Source organism: Triturus cristatus, chromosome 10, assembly GCF_964204655.1.
Source record: "Triturus cristatus chromosome 10, aTriCri1.1, whole genome shotgun sequence".
In the NCBI taxonomy this organism is placed as follows: domain Eukaryota; kingdom Metazoa; phylum Chordata; class Amphibia; order Caudata; family Salamandridae; genus Triturus; species Triturus cristatus.
Genome location: NC_140593.1, coordinates 809962053 through 809989868, shown reverse-complemented (window position 1 = coordinate 809989868; position 27816 = coordinate 809962053). Strand labels below are relative to the sequence as shown.

General features: G+C 41.6%; 1 protein-coding gene across 1 annotated transcript in view; it reads right to left on the bottom strand.

The window, feature by feature from the left end:
• DNAAF8 (dynein axonemal assembly factor 8) overlaps positions 1-27816 on the bottom strand; it is an 816395-nt gene that overhangs the window by 340718 nt on the left and 447861 nt on the right. Inside the window, exon 21 of the mRNA XM_085628378.1 lies at positions 23282-23614. Coding sequence (XP_085484504.1) covers positions 23282-23614 — 333 coding nt within the window. The remainder of the gene's footprint in view (positions 1-23281; positions 23615-27816) is intronic.

Below are 27816 nucleotides of genomic sequence, written 5' to 3'. Positions count from 1 at the left end.
ATTCTCCTTTTCCGACAAACAACACGTTTTTCAAACACAGGATACTAACCTAAATGAGGAGCATAGCTTCTTCTTAATCTATCATATTCCTTTACACAGTTTGCATCAGCACTAACTTTTGAGTCATCAAAGTCTATCATGAATAGACCAGATAATGTTTTCACTCGTGACAAAGCAACATATGCCATACCTTCTTTGAACACAGTTGAACCAATGTTTACAAAAGCACTATCTACAGTTAATCCTTGAGATTTGTGAATAGTTACAGCATATGCTAGAGAAAACGGAAACTGCTTCCTACGTACATATAAGTCTTTCACAAGCAAGAAACGAACCGAACAACGACAAATGTCTTTAACCTCTTCAATCTGATCAAATTTTATTTTTAAAAATTCAATTCCATCTTTTTTCTGGTATTTCACAAAACCCACAACTTTACCCATAGCTCCATTCACTAAACCTTTTTCTACATCCAAATTTCTTCTTAAAAATACTCGACAGTTCATACAAACATAAAGGTTTTTTTCTAATCCAGCTGTTTTCGAAATGTTCTTCTCTAGAGAATCCAATTTATTTTTCAGTTTGCCTGTTAATGTAATAGTAATTCCTTCATGCTGAATTTTGTCCACTGCTTCCATTTTCTTAATCTCTTTCTTTTCCAATTTCAAAAGTTCCTCATTGAATATCGAGCATTCACGTAGTGTTGGCATTAAGCAGATTACTGTATTTTTTTCTGCAATGTTCTGGTATATTTTCTCTGCAACTATTTCTTCATTTGGAAATAAATTATGTAGCATCCGACTCTGTAATGCTTCTCTGCCAACTTCTGTAAGTAGTCCAATTCTGATATCTTTCAGAATACTTGCATAATCTTCATCGTTTGCTTGCCTCATATTGGTAGTGAGTTCTTTGTACTCAAACAATGACCAAATATTCGCATTACCAATACTTCCTAATGACTTCTTTGTGTCTTCATGTGTCACAGTATTAAACACTGGTTGTCCTTTAACTGGAGTGAGCTGCAGAAGATCCCCAAAAACTATAACATGTTTTCCTCCAAATAACACGTCATAGTCTCTCTTTAGAATTTGCTGCATTCTTAAATGCACAAAGGCAAGCATTAAGTTTGATACCATGCTTACCTCATCAATAATGAGAACTTGCATCTTCTTTAACACTCTTGAAACTTCGAAGCATGCTTCTCCTGTTAACTTGTGATATTCTATTTTGTTCTCATGCTCCACTGGTAACATTAGCAAGCGATGTAAGGTAATTCCTTTTATGTTATATGCTGCTAACCCAGTTGGAGCAGTAACAACACAAGACAAAGTTGAATCTGTTTTTTGCTGTAGGTAGCTTCGGATGACTTTAATTAAGAAACTTTTTCCAGTTCCACCTTGTCCACTCACATACATCCTGATTGGTTCAAATGATGCACATGAGCACTCTTTCTTTTCATGTAGTAATCCATGATCAATTTCTTTTGTGACTTCTTCATAAATTTGTTTTTGTTCTTCATTCAGTTGCTGTTCCAAATATGTTAAGTCTACTAAATCTTCCTGAGCTTGATTCATAGCTGTTTCCACTTCAGTCATTTCTATTGCAGCTTCATTTTCTACGATTGGTTGTCCTAGGGGATCTTGACTGAGTGTTCCAGAACTTTGGCTGTCTTGAGAACTGTCTCTAGCTACTTCAGCTGCAATTGTAGCTTCCTGTTCAATTTCTTCATTTAACATTTGCACATAATTTGTGAAAGTACTGCATTCAATCGTATCTTTACATGCATTAAAGGAATCTTCATAGCTGTGAAAATCTCCAAGTAATTCATCCTCTGAACGCCATGGTTTAAACAGCTGTAAAAGTGCTAAGTAGTAAAATTCCTTTTTGTCAGGAGTGTCGCAACTCAGCTTCCTGTGATTAATCAAGCTTCCTTTTGTTTGCTTCACCAAACATCCTTCCTCACCAATGACTTTATATTTTCCATTGTTGATGTCTTCTGTGGCTTTCCGTGTAAAAATGTAGTTCTGCAGCACTTCATAGAGACACATGTTCTCAAGATGACGACTTCTTTTTGGGTAATATGTGTCCAACATGTTTGATTTCAAAATATCTGTACTTTCCGGGTCATTCTCTGCCAAATATTCAATTTCTCCAACTGATTTCATTACCCGATTTCACATTCCTGCAAGGCGTAAACTTACCCAAATTATTCTTCTGGATTTGGAGTACAGACTTGCAGATGATAACCTATCTGAGCATTCGTAGGATCCAATTTCTCGATGTGATAACATCTTTAAACTGAAACTGTATAGCTTTTTACTGACAGTCTTCTTGTGAGAAATCTCTTCCCACATTTCCTTCAATTCCGTTTTCTCAGATTTAGTGATGTAAGATGTGACATACCGAGCAACAGCAATAGAATTGTCAGCTACATACTGAATATCCATGTTAGCATTCCACATGGATAAAATGACTGGGTTGTAGTCATTTATATATTTTGACTCTTCTTTTCTTCTTAGGTTGTAGGTATTTTTAGGCGATTTTCTTGTAATAGTATGTCGCACAGCTGACATAAAACTGTTGACTCTTCCTTTTGAAAGAACAGGTCGTGGAAATCCAAATCGACATTTTGTGTAGAATTTTTCTTTACTCTTGTACTTTCGTCGACAGTATTTTCCACACCGATGACTTTGGAAACATAAAACTTGCTCTTTTAAGTGTTTCTCTTCTGTGCTTTTAGGTATAGCACATGTTGCATATCCTTCGATGAAACTTAAAACTGCATCATCAGAATCTGTTCCAAATTTTGGGGCATCCTTGATCCACAACAGCATATGAATATGAGGAGCACCTCTTGCTTGGTACTCTTTTCTCCAAAAGAAATCCACAACTTCTCCAAGAGGTGGATTTTTTTTATTGCAGATGAAGGACATCATAGCCTCAAATCTATGATTGAAATATCTGCAAACATTAACTGGATCCAATGAGCACAATTCTCCTGCTGTCTTGTATTGGATGTTTTCAATATTTGAATTTGCCTCTCGAAGAAAATCCAGAAGATCATCCCAAGCGTACTCAGCACAGCTTAGGGGGAGAAACCATGTGGGAGTTTCTAAATTCCGTAATATACACTTCAATTCTCCATGGCGTCGGTACCAATATTCATTTGTCCCACGCTGACAAGCCATTAGATTAATCAATTGAGATTCCAAATGATCATCTCGCTGTTGCACTTTGTTCATAAAATCCTTTGCAGACACATTACGTAGATGTACTCCAGTTTTCAAAATGTGATTTATTGCATAAGATAGTGCTGACAAGTCACTTTCAAATAAAAGATGGAACAAATAAGGAATACTTTGACGAAATCTGGGATCTTCTGCATATAATCTTGTACTCCGAAACTCAGAAGCAGGAATCTGTCCTGGACGTTCATCATATCGTCCACCTTTTCCTGTAGGAAACAGCTGGGGAAAACAACGAGCTTCCAAGCTCTCCTCCCATACACTCACGGGAGTTCCTTGTGCTTTTTTCATCTGAAACAGATCAATAGTGTTTGCCATAACTTCTTTTGAATTGAGGAAAATAAAAAATTATGAGGCCTATGTGTCCCCATGTGCCCCCCTAAACGCTTATGTGCACATGCATGTAACCTATGCATTTCCCCTCCATGGCCTTCTTATCATGATGCTTATGCTACAACGTGGCCTGCCATCATGCAGTCTCCCATGAGAGAAACGACAAATCTGTATCGAGGCCTACACGTTTTTCATCATGTTTTCCTGCACCACATAAAAACCCGTGTTTTGTGGCTCAGCCAGACCCGAGAAGAGGTTTCAGGCCTCAGCTGCAGCTGTGTATCCTTGGCCTTGCACACTTGGGCCTCAGCCAAAGGGGCCCTGTCAGAAATGCCGAGACAGTATTGAGCACGGTTATCTGCTTACTCCTACAGAGCCGCATTCCTGCCTGGAGAAGGAGGGATCAACATAACCCATCAGCAAAGGAGAAAGCCTAGCCTTACTGTCTCTGTTTGTGAGATTGCAAAGCTCACGTCAGTAAAAAAAGCCCATAGCCCCCATGTAAGGCCTCTGCAGTAAATAAAGAAATAGATGCCACATCGGCTCTTGGTGATGGGCAACCTATGTCACAAATCAGTCCCTGCTCCAGACATCAGATATCAGATAAAACAAGATGTGCTGGTCGTCCTGACACCGAAGGCCTCACTCACTGAAGGCCTCACTTCCAGACTTCCCGGTTGCATAGCAACCCTTCCCCGCGTCAGTTACACGTCATACTCGAGTTGAGCACAAGTAAGGCAAAGTTCCAGTACAATTCCAACAGATCACGCAACCCCCTCCAGGTATCCACCCACCTATGACAAATCACCTGCTATCATCAAGTGGACGCCCACATGGACGCCCACCTTCACACCTACTTACACGCCCACATGCTCTTATCTCATTCTCTTTTGTGTCTTTTGCTTACGTACATTATGGAGATGTATATATACTGTACTCTGTGAATAATGTTTTGAGAATACTTTTGAGACCCTTCCAGATCCCTTGTGGTGATGGTAATATTCTCCCTATGACTCGAGTTATTGGAATAAAGCCCTTTCTTGAACCTGATACCACAGACTCAGCCTCTTGCTTTATGCATGATCTTATTGATATTCTGAAATTCTGAGAGCGTAATATTTTATTTACGACATAATGGCGCCCGAACAGGGACAATTCTCTTACCCCACACGCCGGAGATGAAGGTACAGTTTTGCCCCCTTCCACAGCTGTGACGGACTTTAAGTACGTACGTCGCGGGTTTTCCCGCCAAACTCCCTCAGGCCAACGAAGGAGACGGACTGCGACCAGGCATCCATACGAGGCGGTGAGGAACGCAGATTGTCCTAACCCAGAGCCCACCTGCGAGAGAGCTGTGTCCGAGGTTTCTGGAGATCCACCTAGGATACGCCATTCCCCGCGCAGCGTCAAGTTTCGGAGGCCTTCGACTTCAAGTTCAAGTTCAAGTTCAAGTTCAAGTTCCGCTTCCCGGTGAGTTTTCTCATGGGGGTTGCAATCAAGACGGGTTCTCACTTGTGAGACCTGTATGTTCAAGTGCATGCAGCTAGAGTTATAGGAAATAGAGATCTCAAAGTATTCAAGGTGCACCGATATGACTGTATGAATGTTATTGTCCTAGTCAGGTTCAGTTAGGTTTGAATGTGTCTAGTTTTATGTAAGTTTGTTTTATTATAGTTTTGTTATTACAGCGCTATTGTGATTTTTGTTTTTTTGGCTACATTCCAACATGCCGTTATTTCCGAAACTACGTAAAATATGTACCAGAAAAGGTGTACTAGAGGAACCAGTTAACATTCCGCCTAGGGACACACCTGGACATTTCATGTACTGTAAGCATGGTTTAGATGCCGTGTTGTTTTTAGAACTATGGGTAGATTACACGAAGGATTTAGAGGCAAAATATAGATGGCCTATCATGGGAACGTGGGATGCGGAAAGCATTATGAAAGTAGAGGAAGAAATATGGAAGAGAAAATCTAGACCTGCTCAGAAGGATGCCATTGAGTTGTGGCGTAAGGAGTCACATAGGAGAACAGAAAAAGAGTTCCACAAAATAGAGAGAAGTAAGGATGAATCTGAAAAAGCCAAAGAAAAGAAATTACGGGAGGAAGGGGAATGAGTAAAAAGAGAGCAGACTGAAAGAGAAATGAATACTGTCGTTGCTGGTATTTACCCCGTCCTTTCAGAGGAACTAGCGAAAGTGACTCCGGTGGAAAGACCCATTAGAGTGCCTCCGCCGGTACCACGAAAATTAAAAACAGCATCCGATAGGTTTATTGACACCTATCTAGAGGAATCGCCACCAGCCTACGTGGACGGATCTTTCCCTGCACCCCCAACGCCAGAACAGCTCCAAGAGCTCGATGACGGCGGGGAGGGGGGATCCGGGACAGCGTCAGGAGGGGTGTCGACAGTAAAAGTAGACATCCCCAAATGTATATATGATCCAGACCCAGGTAAGGGCAGGATGCTTGTGTTTTCACTACGGCTTAGACAAGCAGTCACAGATCTGGAAAAACTACCAGATATGGACAAACATCTAAAGAAAATGTACACATTCATAAGAACAGGGGAAGGTCCTGAGAGCATAGCAGATGCTATACAAAATAGAAAAGTGGTCATTAAGAATTACATCCTTCGCTTCCTAATCAATTGTCTGATCAGAGAAAAAGACGAAGGAAACGGGGATGTAGACCATCGTTATACTGGTTGGAGTGATCGCATAGATGCCGGTCAGCATGATAAATCAGGACAGACTGACAACATGTTGACCAAAATCCGAAAAGCAATAATAGCGTCACACGAAGCAGGACCGCACGATGAAGCTGCTTTATCATCTGATGATGAAGCAGGAGACCAAGATAAAATACAATACGTGGGCCATGCCCGACGATTCGAGAAACCCAAAGGCCTAAATTACCGTAAACAGGGAACGGTTATAAAAAAGAGATTTTCCCTTGAAAATTTGTTCCAAATCACCGACAAAGCGGTGAATGAATGGTTAGGTAATGAACAGCCCTTAAACCCAACCGAACTTGAATTAGCACGATCAGCCACCCTGTGGGTATCCCAATACGATTTATATAATAATGACGTCGTAGCACAGACGTTTTTGAGCCTTCCACCGAATGAACAGCGCTTAGCTGGCGTTTACATGATCCAACATTTAATAACGTTATATGAAAGTCAGTACTCTGGTCCTGGTATATTGTATAGGTTGCTGGACGACATAATACTAGACAGATGGATGAACTTGGGTACTGAACTGATTAATGTTATCTTGGATCAGCGACACAAATATATGGTATATGTGACTAGATCCCTGCTTCCCGTTCCACCCCAGGTTAAGGGGCAGGCATACGACAAACTGAACCCCCTACGAGAGGTACATCCTGTAAAGGATGCAAACAATGAACTACAACGGGTGTATGTCTACACCCCTCTGTCAAAATTAGAGATACTGGAAATGAAAAAGATGTTGCCCTCCCATGACAAAGACCCGGGGGGTTTTCACAGGGAATTAAAAGACATTCTCCGCTTAGGGGAATATACATATGCGGACGTTCTAAAGTTATTAAAAGTACTATTGCCTGCTGGTATTTACGAGAAACTGAAAGAAAAAGACTGGGAGGTGGGAGAGAGCAAGATTAGCTGGGATGTGTTGCAAACAGAAGAAAATGCAAGAGGCCCGGGGGTTGGTCTGGGTCCCCGAGCTAAAGAATTACCTGAACTCCTTGTACAAGTTTTGCCAAGATTATTAATTACCAAGAAAGAAGACTGGGATGCTATTTCAGCTTGTAAACAGAACCCAGACGAGGACACTAGCGATTTTTATTCTAGGTTTGAGAAATGTTTTACGATCAACAGTGGCCTTAAGCCCGGTAGTGATTCATATCCCCATCTTTTTGTGAGCAAATTAGTAGAAAATTCCATACCTGAGGTAAAGTATAGAGTACTGAAGGTTGAGAGTACTTGGCAAGCAAACAGCCCTTCCCAAATGTTACAGATGTTACAGTATCACCAGAACAGAATTAGAGAGGAACATGACCAAGAAAAGAGACGCATGAAAGACACAAAGATGAAGATGCTGGTGGCCCAATCGACACCGGCAAACACCACTGCAAGCACCAACAAGAATAGCACGAAACAAAACGGTGGGACTTGTAATTATTGCAAGAAGCCAGGCCACTTCGTAAATGAGTGTGCAGTGCTGAAGAACAATATAGCGATAGGTAAAACAAAGCCTCGTCAATATCCTCCCAAGGACAGTAACACACATCAGACATCAGACACGTTTCCACCGCCGCCACCGTCCGTCCATGCACCTGCACCAGCCCGAGCTACAACACAAATGTATGAGCACGCTCAAAGCAACTATCCAGAATACCAAGCATATTCATGAAGCTGCCCAGAGAGGGAATTCGACCTGCCCCTCATTCCAGTTCCTGTGGACCAAGCGGGTCCCTATGTACATGCACGGTTACTGGGACAAAAGAAAAAGTTTTTGATTGACACTGGGGCTAGTAGAACTACCATTAGTCATTCCGAGGTGCCCGGGGCACCCCTCTCGGGCTCAAAGAGTGTATCCCTGGGATTTTCGGGTAGACCTATTGTTAATGAGGTTTCGGAACCAGTCTCCTTAGGAGTTGGTCCACTGATACATACTACAGACTTACTGCTTACTAAATCATGTCCGGAAAACTTGCTCGGTATAAAAACATTGAAAGAACTAGGAGCAGTAATCTGTTGCTCACCAGAAGGAGTGCGACTGTACTTATGTGATTTCAAGGGACATTTTGTAATGAAAGATATTGACATTAGGCTCCGAGACGTACCACAGCACCTATGGGCACAAGGCCCAACTGATGTAGGTTACATGAACATTACACCACACCAGGTCACCCTAAAGGAAGGTGTAGTGCTACCGCGGATTAGACAATACAAAATACCACCCGAGGCTGAAGTGGGTTTACTAAAAATAATAGATGACCTGATTGCACAAGGGGTGGTGATTGAGACTGATTCCAATATATGTAATTCACCGGTCCTTCCTATTCTTAAGAGAACTGACCCCAATATACCACCTGTATATAGATTAGTTGTGGACCTGCGAGAGTTAAACAAATGTGTGGTACCACAGTACCCTGTGGTCCCGGACATCTCTTCGATATTGACTGCCATTGATGCGAATGCTACGTTCTTTCTAGTGATAGATCTGAAGAACGCATTTTTCAGTATTCCAATACATCCGGACAGCCATTATCTTTTCGGTTTCAGTTTAAAAGGTCGCAGCTTCAGATTCACGAGAGCACCACAGGGCTTCACGGAAAGTCCTAGCATTTATAGTCAGGCATTGAAAAGACAACTAGACGGTATTCATATGCCTAGCTCTACAGCACTGATACAGTATGTCGATGACATTCTCATCACTGCACGATCGGACCATGATTGTGAAGATGCTTCCCTGATGGTTTTACATTTCCTGGCTGACAAGGGGCACAAAGTGTCCCCTTCGAAGTTGCAATTCTGTGAACAGCAAGTGGCGTACCTTGAGCACTTGCTATCCAAGGAGGGTAGGAGACTGACACCTGAGCGTATACAATTAATTTCAGGTCTTTCACAGCCCACAACACAAAAGGAGGTACGTGCATTCATTGGCCTCACTTCATATTGCAGGCAGTGGATTCCCCAGTATGCTTACATAGCCAAGCCCCTAATACAGTTGACGACACAGGAGGCAGCCTCTACGAAAGTCCTCCCTTGGACACAAGAACACACTGTGGCATTTGAAGAATTAAAGAGAGCTTTATGTCAAGCACCAGTTTTAGCGATCCCTGATTACAACAAATCGTTTATGCTTTTTGTGACAGAGCGGGATGGAACAGCACTATCTGTCCTCACACAAGATCATGCAGGAAAACACAAGCCCTGTGCTTATTTCTCTAGTACATTGGACCCAGTAGCACAGGCTTTGCCTGCGTGCCTAAAATCTGTTGCAGCAACGGCCTTAGCCATAAGACAAAGTGACTCGATAGTGCTGGGCCACCCCCTGACAGTACAAGTCCCGCACGCAGTGGAGGTTCTCTTGAACCGGACACAAACCCAACACCTGACTGTAGCTAGACTAACAGGCTATGAGCTGACGTTATTCCAACCACACATAGAGATCAGACGATGCAACATACTGAATCCCGCTACTCTATTGCCCTCCAGTACAGAAAGCCTTTCCCCACACGACTGTGTTGAAGTAATACATACCGTGACTAAGCCAAGACAAGACTTGACCGACGTTGCACTTCCAGACCCTGACCTAACACTATATGTTGACGGTTCATGCATGAGGACAGGGGCGGGAGAATTAGTGGCAGCATATGCAGTGACTACTGATACTGAAATAGTAGAGACTAAAAGAATAGACATATTGTCAGCACAAGCAGCAGAGCTCATCGCCCTAACACAAGCATGCATAAGAGCTGAGCACCTGAAAGTAAACATTTACACCGACTCCCAATATGCATATGGGGTAGTTCATGATTTCGGGGTGCTCTGGCGAGAAAGAGGGTTCTTGACATCTCATGGGGCCAAGATACAGCATGGCCCCCTTATTCAAGCCCTTCTGGAAGCGATACATTTACCAACAGCCATAGCTATCCTGAAATGCAAAGCACATACTAAAGCCACAGATACCATTTCCCAAGGCAATGATCTGGCAGACCGAACTGCTAAACAGACAGCTCAGACCCCACTAGACATGACAAAGTCACAGGTACCATCAGTGTCCAAAGCCATGACAGTTAGGGATCCTTCCAAGGATGTACAAGACATACAGACACATGCAACTCTAGACGAACTAAAGAAATGGTCGGAACAAGGAGGGGTACTGACTGTTCAGGGTTGGATGACTAAGGGCAAATCCACATGGTTTCTTCCTGATTCGATGGTACAAGTGATCATAAATACCGCACATAGTCCTGCACACTTAGGAGAGAAAGCAATGCTAGACAGCCTACAGAATATATGGTTTAACAAGCACCTGCGTGCAGCAGCGAAACAAAAGGTCAGGACATGTATGATCTGTTGCCAATTCAATCCAGGTAAAGGCATTCCGATGGAACAAGGTGGATTCCATCCACCTGACCATCCTTTTGAGGTCCTCCAAATGGATTATATCCAAATGAATAGATGTAGAGGTTACAAATATGTCCTGGTAGTAGTATGTTCATTATCAAGGTGGACCGAAGCCTATCCCATCCCTGATTATACTGCTGTAACTACCGCCAGACAACTGGTGCGAGAGTTTTTCCCACGTTATGGATTACCGCGTGTCGTATATTCCGACAACGGTCAGCCTTTCTCCTCTGAACTCATGAAACAGGTGTCCCTTCTGTTAGGGTATACCTGGAAGTTCCATTGTGTGCGACATCCTGAAGCAGCAGGCCTTGTAGAAAGACATAATCAGACCTTAAAAATTAAACTAGCAAAGATTTGCGCAGACAAAGGTGTAGATTGGATGATAGCCCTGCTGGTTGCCCTCTTTTACATGCGAATGGTAGCCCATTCTAGAACAGGCTTATCTCCCTATGAAGTGGTTTTCGGTAGACCACCGAATATGTGGGGCACTCCAATGCCTAAAAAAATCACTGATGTTGATAGCAACATGCTGACAGATTACCTGGCTTCCTTGATGTCTGCACTACTCTCTTGTCGTTCGCAGGTTGCCGCTGCTTTCCCTGACAACACCCAGGTCAAAGAATACTCGATCGCTCCTGGCGACTATGTGCTGATCCGGAACTTTGATAGATCAAGCCCTCTTGAGCCGAGGTGGAAGACGCCGAAATTGGTGTTGCTAACCACAAGGACCGCCGTTAAAGTCGAGGGACGGAAAGGATGGATACACCTTCACCATTGTGAACGTTACTTCGGGAATAACTGTACTTTCAAAAAGAACACTGACTGCTCGGACTTTGAGCCCCCTTTTCTGGAGGAGACTCCGCAGCAGACGTATAAAGCTAAACTTAGATCTCATAAGTCAGAACCCGTTTGATCAATTAAGTCCACTAGGTGGTGAAGCGGTTGAACATGCATTCTGGCTTACATAAGATCTCGAATAAAGCGAACGAGAGAAAGAGCAAAATGAAAAGCAAATACTACAAAATATTACGTGGCAGATGTATAGTTACTTTGATTTTTCTATCTCTTCTGTGTATCACGATAATATGTATCAGCTTAATACTACATGCTGTTTTTCCTCCTATTGCTTCACTCTTACACACCTCATCTAATGATACCACAAAACACATCTTTAGTGATCTACCATCCCATGAGTTATCGTATCGACTTGCTCTGCGCAACAATACCTTTATTCAGATGCTGCACCATGCACATCAGGCTAGTAACGCTACAGACTGCTGGGTCTGTGCCTGACTTCCCCCGTATCAGAAGGTAAAGGGAGTGCTGCCTCTGTTCCCTTTTCCGTTCTCCCATAATGGTTCTTGCGGAGCATGGTTTGCCTTAATGACATCCATCAACGGTGATGCTAAAGAATGTCAAGAGGAGGATTGTAGGGGCGAGTGGGTATGGGGTAACTTGAATAAAGTGATGAACGAAGCATGTTTCCCGGATGAAGAGGGTCTTCCCCAAATGAAAGGTACAGATCTAGAAACTGAAGAGTATCTGCAAGGAAATGCGACCCTCGATTTCATAGTGTTGAACGTAAAGACCCTACACATGTCAGGTCCATCTTCAATTACTGTTCTGCCAGTGAAAGGGAACTTGTGTGTCAGAAAAGAAGGCTCAGTACATTTGGGGCACAGTGAGTGTGATACTATAATAGTATTCAAAGACAAAGGAAAGTCCTATTTCAGAGCATCACGACACACCTACTTTATTTGTGGCCAGACAGCCTATGTCCAGCTGCCCTTAGACTGGGGTGGGACTTGCTACATATCATTTCTTCTACCACCCGTTTTCCTGGCCCCATCGAGCTATCATCAAGATCTTTGGCTCACACTTGTCAGACACAGACGAGGGCTCGATGCCTCTGGCATTGACCAAACTGAGACAGCTTGGGAGCAATATACAGATTTCAACAAAGGATTCTTTTTCTTCATAGGTCCCGTCCAGAATAGTAAACTCATCCGAAGGTTAACAAGGATTCTAGAAACAGTTGCCAATGTGACTGCATCGGCCCTGGGGAATCTGACACAGGAACAGTATGCTATGAGACTGGTCGTTCTTCAGAATCGTCTTGTTCTTGACGTCATCCTGGCGGATAGGGGCGGGGCTTGTAGGGTCATCGGTTCTAGCTGTTGCGTTTTCATACCTAATCTTGTACTCCGAAACTCAGAAGCAGGAATCTGTCCTGGACGTTCATCATATCGTCCACCTTTTCCTGTAGGAAACAGCTGGGGAAAACAACGAGCTTCCAAGCTCTCCTCCCATACACTCACGGGAGTTCCTTGTGCTTTTTTATCTGAAACAGATCAATAGTGTTTGCCATAACTTCTTTTGAATTGAGGAAAATAAAAAATTATGAGGCCTATGTGTCCCCATGTGCCCCCCTAAACGCTTATGTGTACATGCATGTAACCTATGCATTTCCCCTCCATGGCCTTCTTATCATGATGCTTATGCTACAACGTGGCCTGCCATCATGCAGTCTCCCATGAGAGAAACGACAAATCTGTATCGAGGCCTACACGTTTTTCATCATGTTTTCCTGCACCACATAAAAACCCGTGTTTTGTGGCTCAGCCAGACCCGAGAAGAGGTTTCAGGCCTCAGCTGCAGCTGTGTATCCTTGGCCTTGCACACTTGGGCCTCAGCCAAAGGGGCCCTGTCAGAAATGCCGAGACAGTATTGAGCACGGTTATCTGCTTACTCCTACAGAGCCGCATTCCTGCCTGGAGAAGGAGGGATCAACATAACCCATCAGCAAAGGAGAAAGCCTAGCCTTACTGTCTCTGTTTGTGAGATTGCAAAGCTCACGTCAGTAAAAAAAGCCCATAGCCCCCATGTAAGGCCTCTGCAGTAAATAAAGAAATAGATGCCACATCGGCTCTTGGTGATGGGCAACCTATGTCACAAATCAGTCCCTGCTCCAGACATCAGATATCAGATAAAACAAGATGTGCTGGTCGTCCTGACACTGAAGGCCTCACTCACTGAAGGCCTCACTTCCAGACTTCCCGGTTGGATAGCAACCCTTCCCCGCGTCAGTTACACGTCATACTCGAGTTGAGCACAAGTAAGGCAAAGTTCCAGTACAATTCCAACAGATCACGCAACCCCCTCCAGGTATCCACCCACCTATGACAAATCACCTGCTATCATCAAGTGGACGCCCACATGGACGCCCACCTTCACACCTACTTACACGCCCACATACTCTTATCTCATTCTCTTTTGTGTTTTTTGCTTACGTACATTATGGAGATGTATATATACTGTACTCTGTGAATAATGTTTTGAGAATACTTTTGAGACCCTTCCAGATCCCTTGTGGTGATAGTAATATTCTCCCTATGACTCGAGTTATTGGAATAAAGCCCTTTCTTGAACCTGATACCACAGACTCAGCCTCTTGCTTTATGCATGATCTTATTGATATTCTGAAATTCTGAGAGCGTAATATTTTATTTACGACAGAATGAAGAGGATGTATGCTGAAATGTTCATAAATTTCTTCTTCTTTTGACTTTTGACTTATCCACTTTGTCAATTTGCCCAGCTGGTATTCCTGAGTCTGGTAGTAAAACCTCTTCATCTTCATCCATATAAATTGTTTCATACCATTTATTATTTCTTTTCAAATATAAATTTGCTCTTTATACTTTTCGTACATCTACCAGCTCCTGCCAAATTTTCTTGTTCTTTGTTGGTACTCCATTAACCAAAATAACTAATGGTTCAGTTTCCAATCTATCCACATCAATAGTTTCAATATGTTTTTTTCAAATCCAATGGCAAATAGACAACTCTTCCTTTTAAACCTCTTTGTAAATCCGAAGGAGGTAATTTGCCTGTTTTGGGCTCCATACGAACTATAGTCTGAAAAGGATGGACACATTGAATGAGTATAGACTCATACGTATTTAAATCACTAAGTTCTGCAGGAATTTCAACCAATTCTAAATTATTATGTACAGCTCTTGCTGGCATTTTATTTTCTTCTAACTTGTTATAACAGTATTTACAAATACGGTGATATTCACCCAAATCAAAACAATTTTCCAGAAATAAATATGTAGCAAAATCCAACCACTTAGTATTCTTTTCTTTTTCACTTTTTTTATAGAGATCAACATACCTTGTTTGATTTTTATAATGGCTTCTCCGGCAACAAATACAAGTAATATTTGGTCTTTCATTAGAGATGATAGTAAGTTTTGTCATTTGATCTTCAAAATTTTTACTAATAGTATGTTCTACACTCTCTTCCACATTTCCTTCAATTAGTGTGTCATTATCTGCACTTTCTTGTTCCGGACCAAAGTAACAAAACTGAATTTCATCAGTAACCTTCTCTACATCTGATACAGATCTACGGAAGAGAGCCCTATTCAACTCATTTAACTTTAGTGCTGGACTTTTAGCAAAATACAATCTTCTCACAAACTTTCTCATTTCAGTATGATGAACTGCCAGCATCCTAAAATGGTGAAAAACACTTTGGCAAACTTTCCTAGAAAGACAAGCCAGAGAATGTCCTTGCAAACCAGTATTCTCTCTCACTCTACATGGATCTAGTCTTTGAAGCACCTTAATCTTCTGTTTAACACTTTTTTTTACTATATTCTCTTAGAAATTCACGTAATTTTCAATAGATTCCTGTCGTACAGTACAAATACTACTACAATTCCAAGTGTACACTGGGGCTTTAGGACGTCTCCCCATAACCTCATCAGCTATCACTTCTTCCTCATTTCTTGGAACCATTTTCTCCTTTTCCATTATACAACCATCTTTCACTTCATAAGCACGACCTCTGGTGTCAACTGCATGCAGCAAATTATTACTTTGAAGATAACTCTATTCATTAAAAAATGGTTCAGTACTTGAACTATGCATCCATTCTCCTAAAAACACTTTACAAAAGTTATTTCTTTTCACTACTCTTTTAGTTTTGCTTTGTGACTTCATTACATTGACCATTTTATCTAATGTACGGATCCTGTTCAAAATTAAAATGAATAGTTTTCTTTTGAAATCTAAAGCCTTAGCTACAATTGATTCAATATCTTTTTTTCGCTTATAAAATTTTGCTTTCTTCTTATATTTTTTCACATCCTTTAGCAAATTGGACATCACTCTTCTCTGAAACATTTTTCTACGAATGTCTTTAAATGCTGTTTTTCTTTTTAAGTCAATCTTTATTGCTTCTAATTGTACATTAGCATTTTGTAATTTCTCACTTTTGTCCTGTTGTTTTCTACTTGAAACTCTATTTGCAGTGGGGACATTTTTCAAATTTGTTCTTTTTTTGAAGATATTTTTAAAAAAATCCTTGGTTTGCTTACCAGAAGACTTTTTCTTTTTTCCAACATGAGGATCTTCAACTAATTTGGGTCCTCCAGTTGTCTTCAAATATAAATGTTTTTTCTGTTCTTTTCTCTTCCTTGATTTTATAGGCATCTTTAACTTATTTCACTGTTGTTCAGCAATACCTGAAAGAAACTAAAAAAAAAAATACCTTTATGTAATTTAAATTTATTACTATATTTGTTTTGTGCTTTTCAAATCTTATAAAACTATCTACCCCTTTCCTACAAGTGAAAAACACAATAAAACCATCACGATTTAAAGCTTCCCCTTTTCCTACGAATGTAATTCTAAAAGAACCAGAATACCACAAATTAAAACTCAGACAACAATTCCTGTGTGCGCACAGACTCATGTTGTGATTCTAGGCAGAAAATGAAATTTGATTTGCAATTTGAAAGCACACTTACTATTGTGGTAGAGCAAGTGATAATTACTGTAACAGTCTGACACATTTTCATTATTTCTTTCAGAAACAGAAAACAGCACTTGCCCAAACAGCTATTTGAGACCATGAACATGTGCAACCTGAATGACATACTACACTCTACCAAAGGAAATGTGCCTTGGTGATGTTCAATGTATTAGCGTTACTCACTGCTATCTGAAACATTACACAGCGCTGAATAGTAAGCATGACTGTACATGAGAAACAGCTTGCTCTCTGCTAAGATTGTCCTTCTGGAGACTGTCTACTGTCAGGTGCAAAAGAGATCTGCATGGACGCTTGCACAACTGCATAAACATTGGAGACATGTATGTAACACTACATGTGTGGTAAAAGTTAATTGGACTTTTGAACATGTACAAACTACATGACCCATTGCAGGAGTGGAAGGAAAATCTACCATGTTGATGTCAAATGTGTTTGCATTGCCCTCTCATTTGTGACATATTAATTTGGGCTCAATGGTAGCCATCACAGTTCAATAAAACATGCTTCCCCTTTCCTATGAATACAATTTTTAAAGAACCAGAGTAACACGAATTGAATCTCTGAGAACAATTCCTCTGTGGGCACAGACTCATGGTGTGATTCTAGGCAGAAAACGAAATTTGATTTGCAATTTGAAAACACACTTACGACAGTGGTAGAGCAAGTGATAATTACTGTAACAGTCTGACACATTTTCATTATATTTTTCAGAAGCAGAAAACAGCACATGCCCAAACTGCTTTTTGAGACCATGAACATGTGCAACCTGAATGACATACTACACTCTAGCAAAGGAAATGAGCCTTGGTGAGGTTCAATGTATTAGCGTTACTCACTGCTATCTGAAACACCACACAGCGCTGAATAGTAAGCATGACTGTACATGAGAAACAGCTTGCTCTCTGCTAAGATTGTCCTTCTGGAGACTGTCTACTGTCAGGTGCAAAAGAGATCTGCATGGACGCTTGCACAACTACATAAACATTGGAGACATGTATGTAACACTACATGGTGGTAAGGGTTAATTGGACTTTTGAACATGTACAAACTACATGACCCATTGCAGGAGTGGAAGGAAAATATACCATGTTGATGTCAAATGTGTTTGCATTGCCCTCTCATTTGTGACATATTAATTTGGGCTCAATGGTAGCCATCACAGTTCAATAAAACAAACTTTCTTTTTCCTACGAATGCAATTCTGAAAGAACCAGAGTAACACGAATTGAATCTCTGAGAACAATTCCTGTGTGCGCACAGACTCATGGTGTGATTCTAGGCAGAAAACGAAATTTGATTTGCAATTTGAAAGCACACTTATGACTGTGGTAGAGCAAGTGATAATTACTGTAACAGTCTGACACATTTTCATTATATTTTTCAGAAACAGAAAATAGCACATGCCCAAACAGCTTTTTTATGCTGAATACAAACCATCACAGTTCCAAAAAACAAGCTGCCCCTTTCCTGCGAGTGCAAGGCTAACAGAGCAAGAGCAACACAAATTAAATCTCTGATAACAATTCCTGTGTGCACACTGTCTCATGGTGTGATTCTAGGCAGAAAACAGTATTCCTGGGTGATACCAGTACACCTTAACTTATGGTGAAGACATACTCCATAATATCTAACATGTTCAAGGCACTTAAATATCTTCCTTAACATAAAATGTAAAACACAACTTTTAAAGTGGTAAGAAAATGTACCATGCTATTTTCAAATGTGTTTGCATTTGCCTCTCATTTGTGAGAAAGTGATTTCTACTGAATGCTAACCATCACACTTCAAGAAAACAAACTGCCCCTTTCCTGCGAGTGCAAGGCTAACAGAGCAAGAGCAACACAAATTAAATCTCTGATAACAATTCCTGTGTGCACACAGACTCATGGTGTGATTCTAGGCAGAAAACATTATTCCTGGGTGATACCAGTACACCTTAACTTATGGTGAAGACATAATAATATCTCACAACTTCAAGACAGTTAAATATCTCCCAAAACACAAAATGTGAAAAACAACTTTAAAAGAAGAATCACATTTCTATTATTTATATCAAAATGCTCCACATACATTCCCTCTCAAATTCACAACTCACCTTTAAAAGTAGTTAGTTCAGAAATAAATGTGGCACTCAAACAGCAGATTATCAGAGCCAGAATCTCTGAGCTGTACACCTCTCTCCTCTCACCAGAACCAGTTAATGGCAATGTTTCCCTCTTTTTTTCCACACATATACATGTTAACTCCAAATCACAGTGCTTCCCACAATTTTTTCAAATGGAAACACACATTTCTATTGGTTGCAAATTTCAACCCTTTCCAAATGATCCCTTCCCCCAACATGACTTCTGACTGCTACCATAGCAACGGATGATGGAACACTGGTGTGAGCAGAGAGGTCAGAAGTTCAGCACACAATGTTTATAATCCAAAGAGCAAGATTGCTTGACTTTTCAAACCTAACAGCAAATCCAAAGTAATGTTCTGTGGGTACACATTTTTCTGAGCCAATACAAAACATGCTTGTAAAAATCTAAACATACAGCCTAGTTTTAACTGTAAAATGGTTTGAATCAGCCAATCAGTTCTTTAAACTATCTTTCTTTTCATATTGCCATTCTACTGAAAGACACCTTCTGAGTGCATCCAGATCTCCTTGAAAGATGTTCACAGTGTGGATTGTAGGTCACAGCTATGTCTTCTGGATTGAAAAGTTTGCAGAAAAAAGAGGTATTGCGAAATACCTTGCTTTGCCAAATGTAGACATTAAATGGATTGGTCAGAGAGGGTTAAAGTGGCACCAATTAATGCCTTTGGTGAAAACCTTTCTACATCTCCCACAGCCTAACCTTATTATTGTGCACTGTGGTGGAAATGACCTGGGCACTTTAACTGGGGTAGGTCTGGAAATACTTATTAAGGACACCTTTGTGCAATTGATGTCACTTTTTCCACAAACTGCCTTTGTATATTCTAATATATGCCAAAGGCAAAAGTGGAACTGGTCCAACCAATTTTGTCCGCAGATTGACAAAGCAAGAAAGCACGTCAATAAGTCTGTTTCTGCTTTCCTCAGAGACTATGGTATGGGTTCTATATACCACAACAACTTGCGTTACAACATGCAAGACATTTATAGAGGAGACGGTGTACATTTCAATGATGAAGGGAACAGAGTCTTCCTCTTGAACTTTAGACTCTGCATCGGTACTTACTTGTAGGTACAAAAAACACTCAATGAACACAACGGCTCTTTTTAGAGCCAACCAACATCTAAACATTTCATTTTGATTTTTAATTCTATTTTTTCTTTTTTTTTTTACCGCCGTACGCGCACACCGCAATTTTTTTAAAAAAAATAAAAATGTATTTTTCACACTTCTGGGTCCTTTTTGGACCCCCTGACAAAGGCTAGGGGGTCTGCAACTCTCTACCTTGCCCCCTTTTCACGTTCTCCACCTTTGTTTTTTAGTGTGAGACACACAAAATGGCGGCCGACACTTCCTGATTTCGACCGACTGGAATGTTTACTGTCATGTAACCACCAATCAGAATTACGCTCGCGCACGGCAGCGTGCTCGTACGGTATGCTTACCGTACGCGCACGGTGCGCGCCTATAGATATATATGTACTTTTAACTGAAATTTTCTCAGGAACTACTGAACAGATTGACTCCAGATATTCAAAAGGCACATCCCTGACCTGAGGACTACCTCTTTCCCAAATTTCAAATAATTCTGTTCAGCCGTTCGGGCTGTACCTTGGACTAAAGGTCCTTATGGAAAAATGCATGGGGAAAACGCGTTTTGGGACCCCCCTTTTTTCTCGGCCCCCGCTTGACGAATCACCCCGAGACTTTCAGGGTAGGAGCGGAGCGGAGCGCCCCACCTATTTTGAAAAATTCGCGAGGATTCGCCAACCGGCGCCAAAGTTATTCAAAATAGAATTTTCAGATTTCCTATGGAAACACGGTCCTAACTATAACTATCTACTGGCGACCGCCAGTGGATAATATACACATATATATATATATATATACATAAACATATATATATACATATTATCTACTGGCGGTCGCCAGTAGATAGTTATAGTTAGGACCGTGTTTCCATAGGAAATCCGCAACATTCTATTTGGAATAACTTTGGCGCCGATTGATGAATCCTCGCCAAATTTTCAAAATAGGTGGGGCGCTCCGCTCCGCTCCTACCCTGAAAGTCTCGGGGGGATTCGTCAAGCGGGGGCTGAGAAAAAAGGGGTGTCCCAAAACGCATTTTTCCATAGGGACCTTTAGTCCAAGGTACAGCCCAAACGGCTGAACAGAATTACTTTAAATTTGGCAAAGAGGTAGTCCTCAGGTCAGGGATGTGCCTTTTGCATATCTGGAGTCAATCTGTTCAGTAGTTCCTGAGAAAATTGCAGTTAAAAGTACATACATATCTATAGGCGCGCACCGTGCGCGCCCGGTGTGTGCACGGTGACGTGCGCGAGCGCAATTCTGATTGGTTGTTAGATGTCAGTAAACATTCGAATCGGTCGAAATCAGGAAGTGTCGGCCGCCATTTTGTCTCTTGCAGTCTGAGGCAGTGAAAACAAGGGTGGAGAACGTGAAAAGGGGGCAGGGTGGACAGTTCCTGACCCCCTAGCACCGAGCGCCCACAGCGCACGCACGGTGAAGAACCTGAAAAAAATAAATATTAATAAATACATAACTTAGCATTTAAAAAACCGTACAAATTCACTTAAAAAACCATAGGTTTCACACACGTTATAGTTAGGAATTAGCATTTAAAAAACCTTGCAAATTCACTTAAAAAACCATAGGTTTCACACATGTTCTAGTTAGCTGGACATTTCCCTCGTAAAAAACTCACGCGGCCGCAATCCTCTGCTGATGACGTCAGATATTACATCACTGATTACATATGTGTCTTTCTGAAAAATAAATATTTGTAATATATGTATAGCTAAAGATTAATGGAAGAAGACATGGGTAAATAGGTGTCTAAATACAGTGATGTAATATCTGACGTCATCAGCAGAGGATTGCGGTCGCGTGAGTTATAGTTGCCTGCACTAACTATAACGGGGGAATTTCATTGGTTTTTTACGAGGGAAATGTCCAGCTAACTATAACATGTGTGAAACCTATGGTTTTTTAAGTGAATTATATATATATATATATATATATATATATATATATATATATATATATATATATATATATATATATATATATATATATATATATATATATATATATATATATATATATATATATATATATATATATATATATATATATATTTTTTTTTTTTAGGGTAAGGCAACCTTTGTCATCCCACAGGAGAGGATTTCACAAATAGTGAAGGCATGTGTGAAAAAATATGTATTCAAAGAGGTTGTAAAACAAGGATAAAATCTTCACAGACGTTAAAAATGTCTTATCCAGAACACTCCATGGGTTTTGACCACTTGATATAGCTAGACTCTGTCTGTTCCACTATCTTTGGTTGAAGTGAGTCTGACTACTCCCTGCTCTTGCTGCTGTTTCTTCAAAGTCCCTTTAGCTCCACATCTGAAACTTTCCACTTCCTTTGACTCCCATCTGCATCAAATGAATGACACTTCTGAAGTATCATAGATGCCTAACCAGAACCAGAACTATATTTTCACACAGCTTATGAACGTTCAGTAATAACACCTGTCTGTCCAGTGTGGACCACTGAATACTCCTGCCTCTTTGAAGTATGTTAGTACTTACGTATTCTTTACTTAGCCATCTTTACATAAAGAAAAAAACATCTCAGTTACCAGACATAACAATGCAATCCTCTCTATATTTAAACTCTTCTTTGCTTATAACACTATTGCAGTGTTCAAGATGCAGACCCTTTTTTCACAATTGTTTCTAAGTGACTAATACAGCATTAAGCATTAAACAAAGCAGCATATTTTCTCACATACCCATTATTTTCTAAAAGAATGTCACTATAGAAGCCTCCTCTTGTACATTTCACTTAGGCAATTGCACTGCTTGCCTAATGTAAAACCTACTGTTCATACAATCACTACCTTGTGATAATTTATGTGCCATCCCTTCACTATAACCTGAGCATTATTTTACCTAAAGTCATTTTAATTCATGCTGGATAACAGATCACCAATTCTTTTTCAGGTTGTTTTGGATGAAAGGAATTTTTCCAGGGCAAACTTTATAAATTTTTCTTAATTGTGTTTTTGGGGAGGGGGTGTCTCTGACAATCACACAATCTGCTTGAACCATTCTATATATGTATATCTTTTATGTTTATGATCATCTTGACTTTAGTGTTACAGGAGTGACACCACAATAATTTTCTATGCCTACATTCAGTACAAACTGTGAAGGTGGACTGTCTTTTTTCAGAAACCATGTTCAGTGAAATGTAGAACTTACATTTGTGGAAAATTCTTACATAATTCCTACAATGCATACAACATCATTGAGAACTCTTCTACTAAAAACATCTGATCAAGGTGCGTGGCCGTCTACACCATGTATTTGTTCCATATACAAAATGTGGCTGAGAAATGCGGAATGAGAAAGAAAGAAAATAAATGAAAAAGGAGATTAACAATGAGGGTGTTCAATGAGGCATTGGTACACGTATCTGGTGGTGTGCAATTCCCATCATGTACTCTGTCACACACTTGCCATTGTGTTTGAGATAAGAGTTTCCATACCTGAGACAAAGTCCTTATCGGTGAAGAAGAGTGCCGCCTGTCGGAAAGCTATTTCGGGAGTTGATGAAATCACTCTCTGCAAGCGACCATTGCTACCGCCGAGCTTGCTTCCTGGAGAAGTCAGGGCCTTGAGTGTCTCAGCAAGAGCCGCAAAGGCGTTGATCCTCCGCAGGACACAGATGAGGGCGGGACTGGACACCAGCTGGTCGATGCTCTGCTGCCATGGCTTGTCCCCAACTTCGAAGGGGGTGATTTCTTTGGCCTGGCTTCGGCTAAGACTGGGGAGCCACTTCAGACCCAACAGCTCAAACCCCGAGTCACAATCTCCTTTGCCTGTAAAGACAATGCCAAAGCCTTTCAATGCAGAAGAAAGATTTGTAAAAAGATGCGGCAATCTGCATACATAGTTCCACCTATGGCATGCCACTCCACTGTGAGGGTGAAATGGGGGCTGGCTACTTGCTTTGGGGTGGGAATCCACATTAATTCATTTCAGTCAGATCAGAAAATGCCAGTTTTCAAGTTTGAAGCATATCATGGAGGAACAAGCTAATCACATGCTGGGGAGCATGGTAGACATTGTGCAGCAGTGCAAGAGTATGGGAGCATGCCATGGTGTACAGTAACTGTGGCCTTTCACCTACTTTAGAAAGAGTGAGTGTAAAGAGATGAACATTTAAGAAGAGGAGTTCAGAAAACAAATACCACAGCAGACCAACTGTGAAATGACAAAAAATGCATACGGAAGGAAGCAAATAGTGAGAAACTGTGAGAGTCCAAAAAGTAAATTTAGGTGCGTTCTAAAAACGTTGTCTTTTGAGATTGTTGTCCATTGATTTTAGCACAAATGTGCTTAATGGCAGGGATGAAACACAGAAACTTCAGCCCTGCGGTGTAGTGAGGCCTCCAACCCTTTAGAGCTGCCCATTAAGCCCAAGACCAATCAATATTTATGAGATATGGGATACTAGGGGGCCCTCTTCACATTCTGCATGGGGGCCCCATCATTTTGCGTTACACCATTGCTTGATGGTCGTGGGTATGTTTTGTTCTCTCAAGATAAGACTGCAAATCTGTTCTGGCATCCAGTTTGCCAATTTGTCTCTTTAGTAACGGGTTACAAACCAAGCCTCTGGTTAGCCTATAGCTCTTGTACTTCAAGGATATGAACAGTATCATTTTCCTCTTCAGAATAAAATGTTGTTTAAAAAAACGTACATGGTATTGAGTGTAGTAGACATTTGGGAAGGAGCTCTTTGCTCAGGTCTAGGTCACTCAATAAAGTAACAGTGTTCATTCTGTTTCAAGTATTATACAGAGTATAGCTGGCTGTGGCTGGTGTTTCTTTGTACATGAGTCGAACGGGGACGGTGTGAAAGGTCAATGTGCCTGGATTTGATTTAAGGACTGTTGTGTGTTGGGCTGTATGTGTGTGAGTTTTTCATTTTGGAGATTAGAGTTCACTGTTTTTGTTGTCTACTGAATGAAGGAAGGCATGTAATAAGTTGATGGCTTCTGCCTCTATGTTGTCCTTATTTTGCCTTGATGCTGTGTAATGTCTTCATCAAGGGCTGGATTCGCGAAGGTACTTATGTGTAGTAAAGTTACGAATGCGGAGTCTTCGCAACTCATTGGGGAGTGTCCACACTGATGGCAGAATCTCTGTACTGCTGGGAGGACTCTCCGCACGGCGCACTAGAGGCAATGTGCTACAGAAATAGTGACCGCCAAAACCATGGATGGGGAAGAGGTCTTTGGGGTAAAAGTGGACCTGAAATCTAGGTGCTTGGTTATTGTGGCAGTTTACCACCCACCTCAGGCAACCACCCTATTTAACCAATTATTTCTGGAATTGATGAGCAATAGGAGTTCCAAATAAACCCAGGTAGTAGAGATGGGGACTTTAATGACCGGTAGGATACTGTGCCAAAGGATCTCCCCACTGTTGGTCTTAGCGAAAGGGATGGAAATGCTGAGCTTAGAGCAATTGTTTGAGCTTCAGACTCATGAGAAGGGTCATATCCTCGAACTGGTATGGTCCACTCCGTCAATGGCCAGGCTAATAATGATTGAACCCTGCAGCTGATCAGATCTTCATCAGATCAGGTTTGCTAGCTCCCTGCCAGCTCAGTACACATGCTGTCCACCAGTGTGACGTAAAGTACCCAGCTGGTCTAAAATTGATAAGGCTCATTTAGTGGACGCCTTAAGGGCCTCAAAGCACCCTCCAAATAGTGGAGAGGATGTAGGACAAAAAGTGTGCGGTTCATGAAGTGGATGCAGGACACAATGGATAGGGTAGTTCCGGCACATAGGGAAATAGTGAGAGTAGGGCTATAAGTGGCCTTTAGTATACCCCCTCACTTGGAGAGTGGAAGCAGAGACTTTGTTAGCATGAAAGGAAAAGAAGTAAGCACTATGAAACTGATGCTTTGAGCAATTATAAAGCTGAACTGGGAGCCTATAAAAGAGCAATTGTGGATGTTAAAGCAGCCTTCTATGACTCAAGGATCACTGAAGCTACTGGCCCACAAAAGGAGATCTTCAAGGTGCTTAAAGAACTAAGCCAGACTAAAGATAAGGCCCCCGGTGGCTGATCCAGAGGACTGTAATTCAGATGCAGTACATTCTTATGAACAAGCTCGGGATATCCAGAATAAAATAGGAACTATCCCACTGTGTTCTTGCTTGCTGGTACCGGTAGATGTATCTCCTTATCAGGGCTTACAGTTATCTGCACTCCCATTATTGCACTTGGAGATAATGGCCTCATTGTTGGCGGCTGTTAAATCTGGTTCGCCGGAGGACCCTTGTCCACCAGAGGTGTTCAGAGCAGCCTTTCGAGTTATGGCGAGCAAGCTTCTATCTCTTTTAAATGCCTCTCTGGCATCTGTCATAGTTCAGTCAAGGTTTAGGAGAGCTACGGTTAGCCCTGTGTTGAAGAAGGCGAGGACAGACCCTAAAAACTTGAAGAACTACCACCAAATGTCCATGCTGCAATTTATGGCCAAATCTCTGGAGCGGCATTTAACTAAGATCCTTCCAAAATTCGTGGAGGACCAGCAACTCCTCCACCCCCGCCAATCAGACTTTTGGGCCCATCATAGTACTGAGCTGGAGGAACTTCGGTTGGCGGCAGATAAGAATAGATCTTCTGCTCTGATTTTGCTAGACCTTACGGCAGCATTTGATATGGTGTACCATCAATTGCTCATGTATTGGATTGCAGGATTACAGGGTCTGCACGCCTGTGGATTTCGTCATTCCTGAATGACTGTTCACAGAGGGTACAAATGGGCGGTCATATCTCCAGGGCAAGGGAGTTAACCTGGGAGGGTTTCCTCAGGGATCTACGTTATCCCCACTGCTGTTCAACATCTTTATACAGCAGTTGATTGCATCACTTGCACAGCTGGACAGTCAATTGTTTAACTATGTGGATGACACTCAGCTGGTTCTGCAGATTGAGAGCTCCATGCAGTCACAATTGAATGTGCAGAATATCTTGAGATTCACTGTGAACTGGATGACAGGCAACTCTCTGAAGATTAATCCAGACAAAACCGAAGTGCTGGCAGTTACAACAAATGGGAACCCCGGGATGGATACTTTTTGGCCCCTGGAGTTAGGCTGCCCTCAGGGTATAGTAACAGCAGTTAAAATCCTTGGCATTAAGTTGGACAGTAGTCTGTCTATGTCCAGCAAGTGGCGACAGTGTGTGGGAGCTGCACAGGTCTCCTGAGACAACTTGGGAAACTGGTCCCAATTCTTTCATTTTCAACTATGCGGATAGTGGTGGTGGTAGTAATGATTTTGTCGCAGCTGAATTATGGGAACCTCGGTTATACAGGCCTTACCAATAAGCTGTTGGGGATGCTCCAGGTGCCAAGAATGATGCAGCAAGATTGCTGCTTAAACAACTGAGATGGGCGCATGCCACACCACTGCTGCAACAACTTAAGTGGTTAACAGTCAAACAGAGGGCCATGTGTAAGGGTTTGTGCATTGCGCACAAGGAACTGTATGGTACTCTGCCAGTTTACATTAGGGAATGTGTGAGGTACGATGTGCCCATTCGCTGCATATGTTCCTCTAAGACAATCGTACTGACCTTTCCACACTTTAATAAAGCAACCTTGGGCGGACGGGCATTCCCAGTTTTGATACCTCAGATTTGTAACGGATGGCCGGAAAGTCTGAGGAAAGAAACTGCTCTCCTCCCCCTTCAGAAAAGACTGAAAACGTTTTTATGCAAACAAGTATTGCAGTAACATGTTCCACCATCTTCAGATGAGCGCAAGAGATCAGTGGTATTTATGCGCTCTAAATGTTATTTACATAACATAACTGCGGAGAGTGCACCATGTGAAGATTCTGCCCTGAGACTACGCTACGAGTGAAGGTAAAGTGAGTAAGTTCTTTTGTGAATCGGGCCCCAACTGTCCAGGTACTGCGCTACGAGCATCAAGCACATGGTAGGGCAATATCCATGTACCAGACTACCTATCCTGTGTACTCAACTGAATGGCAATCAA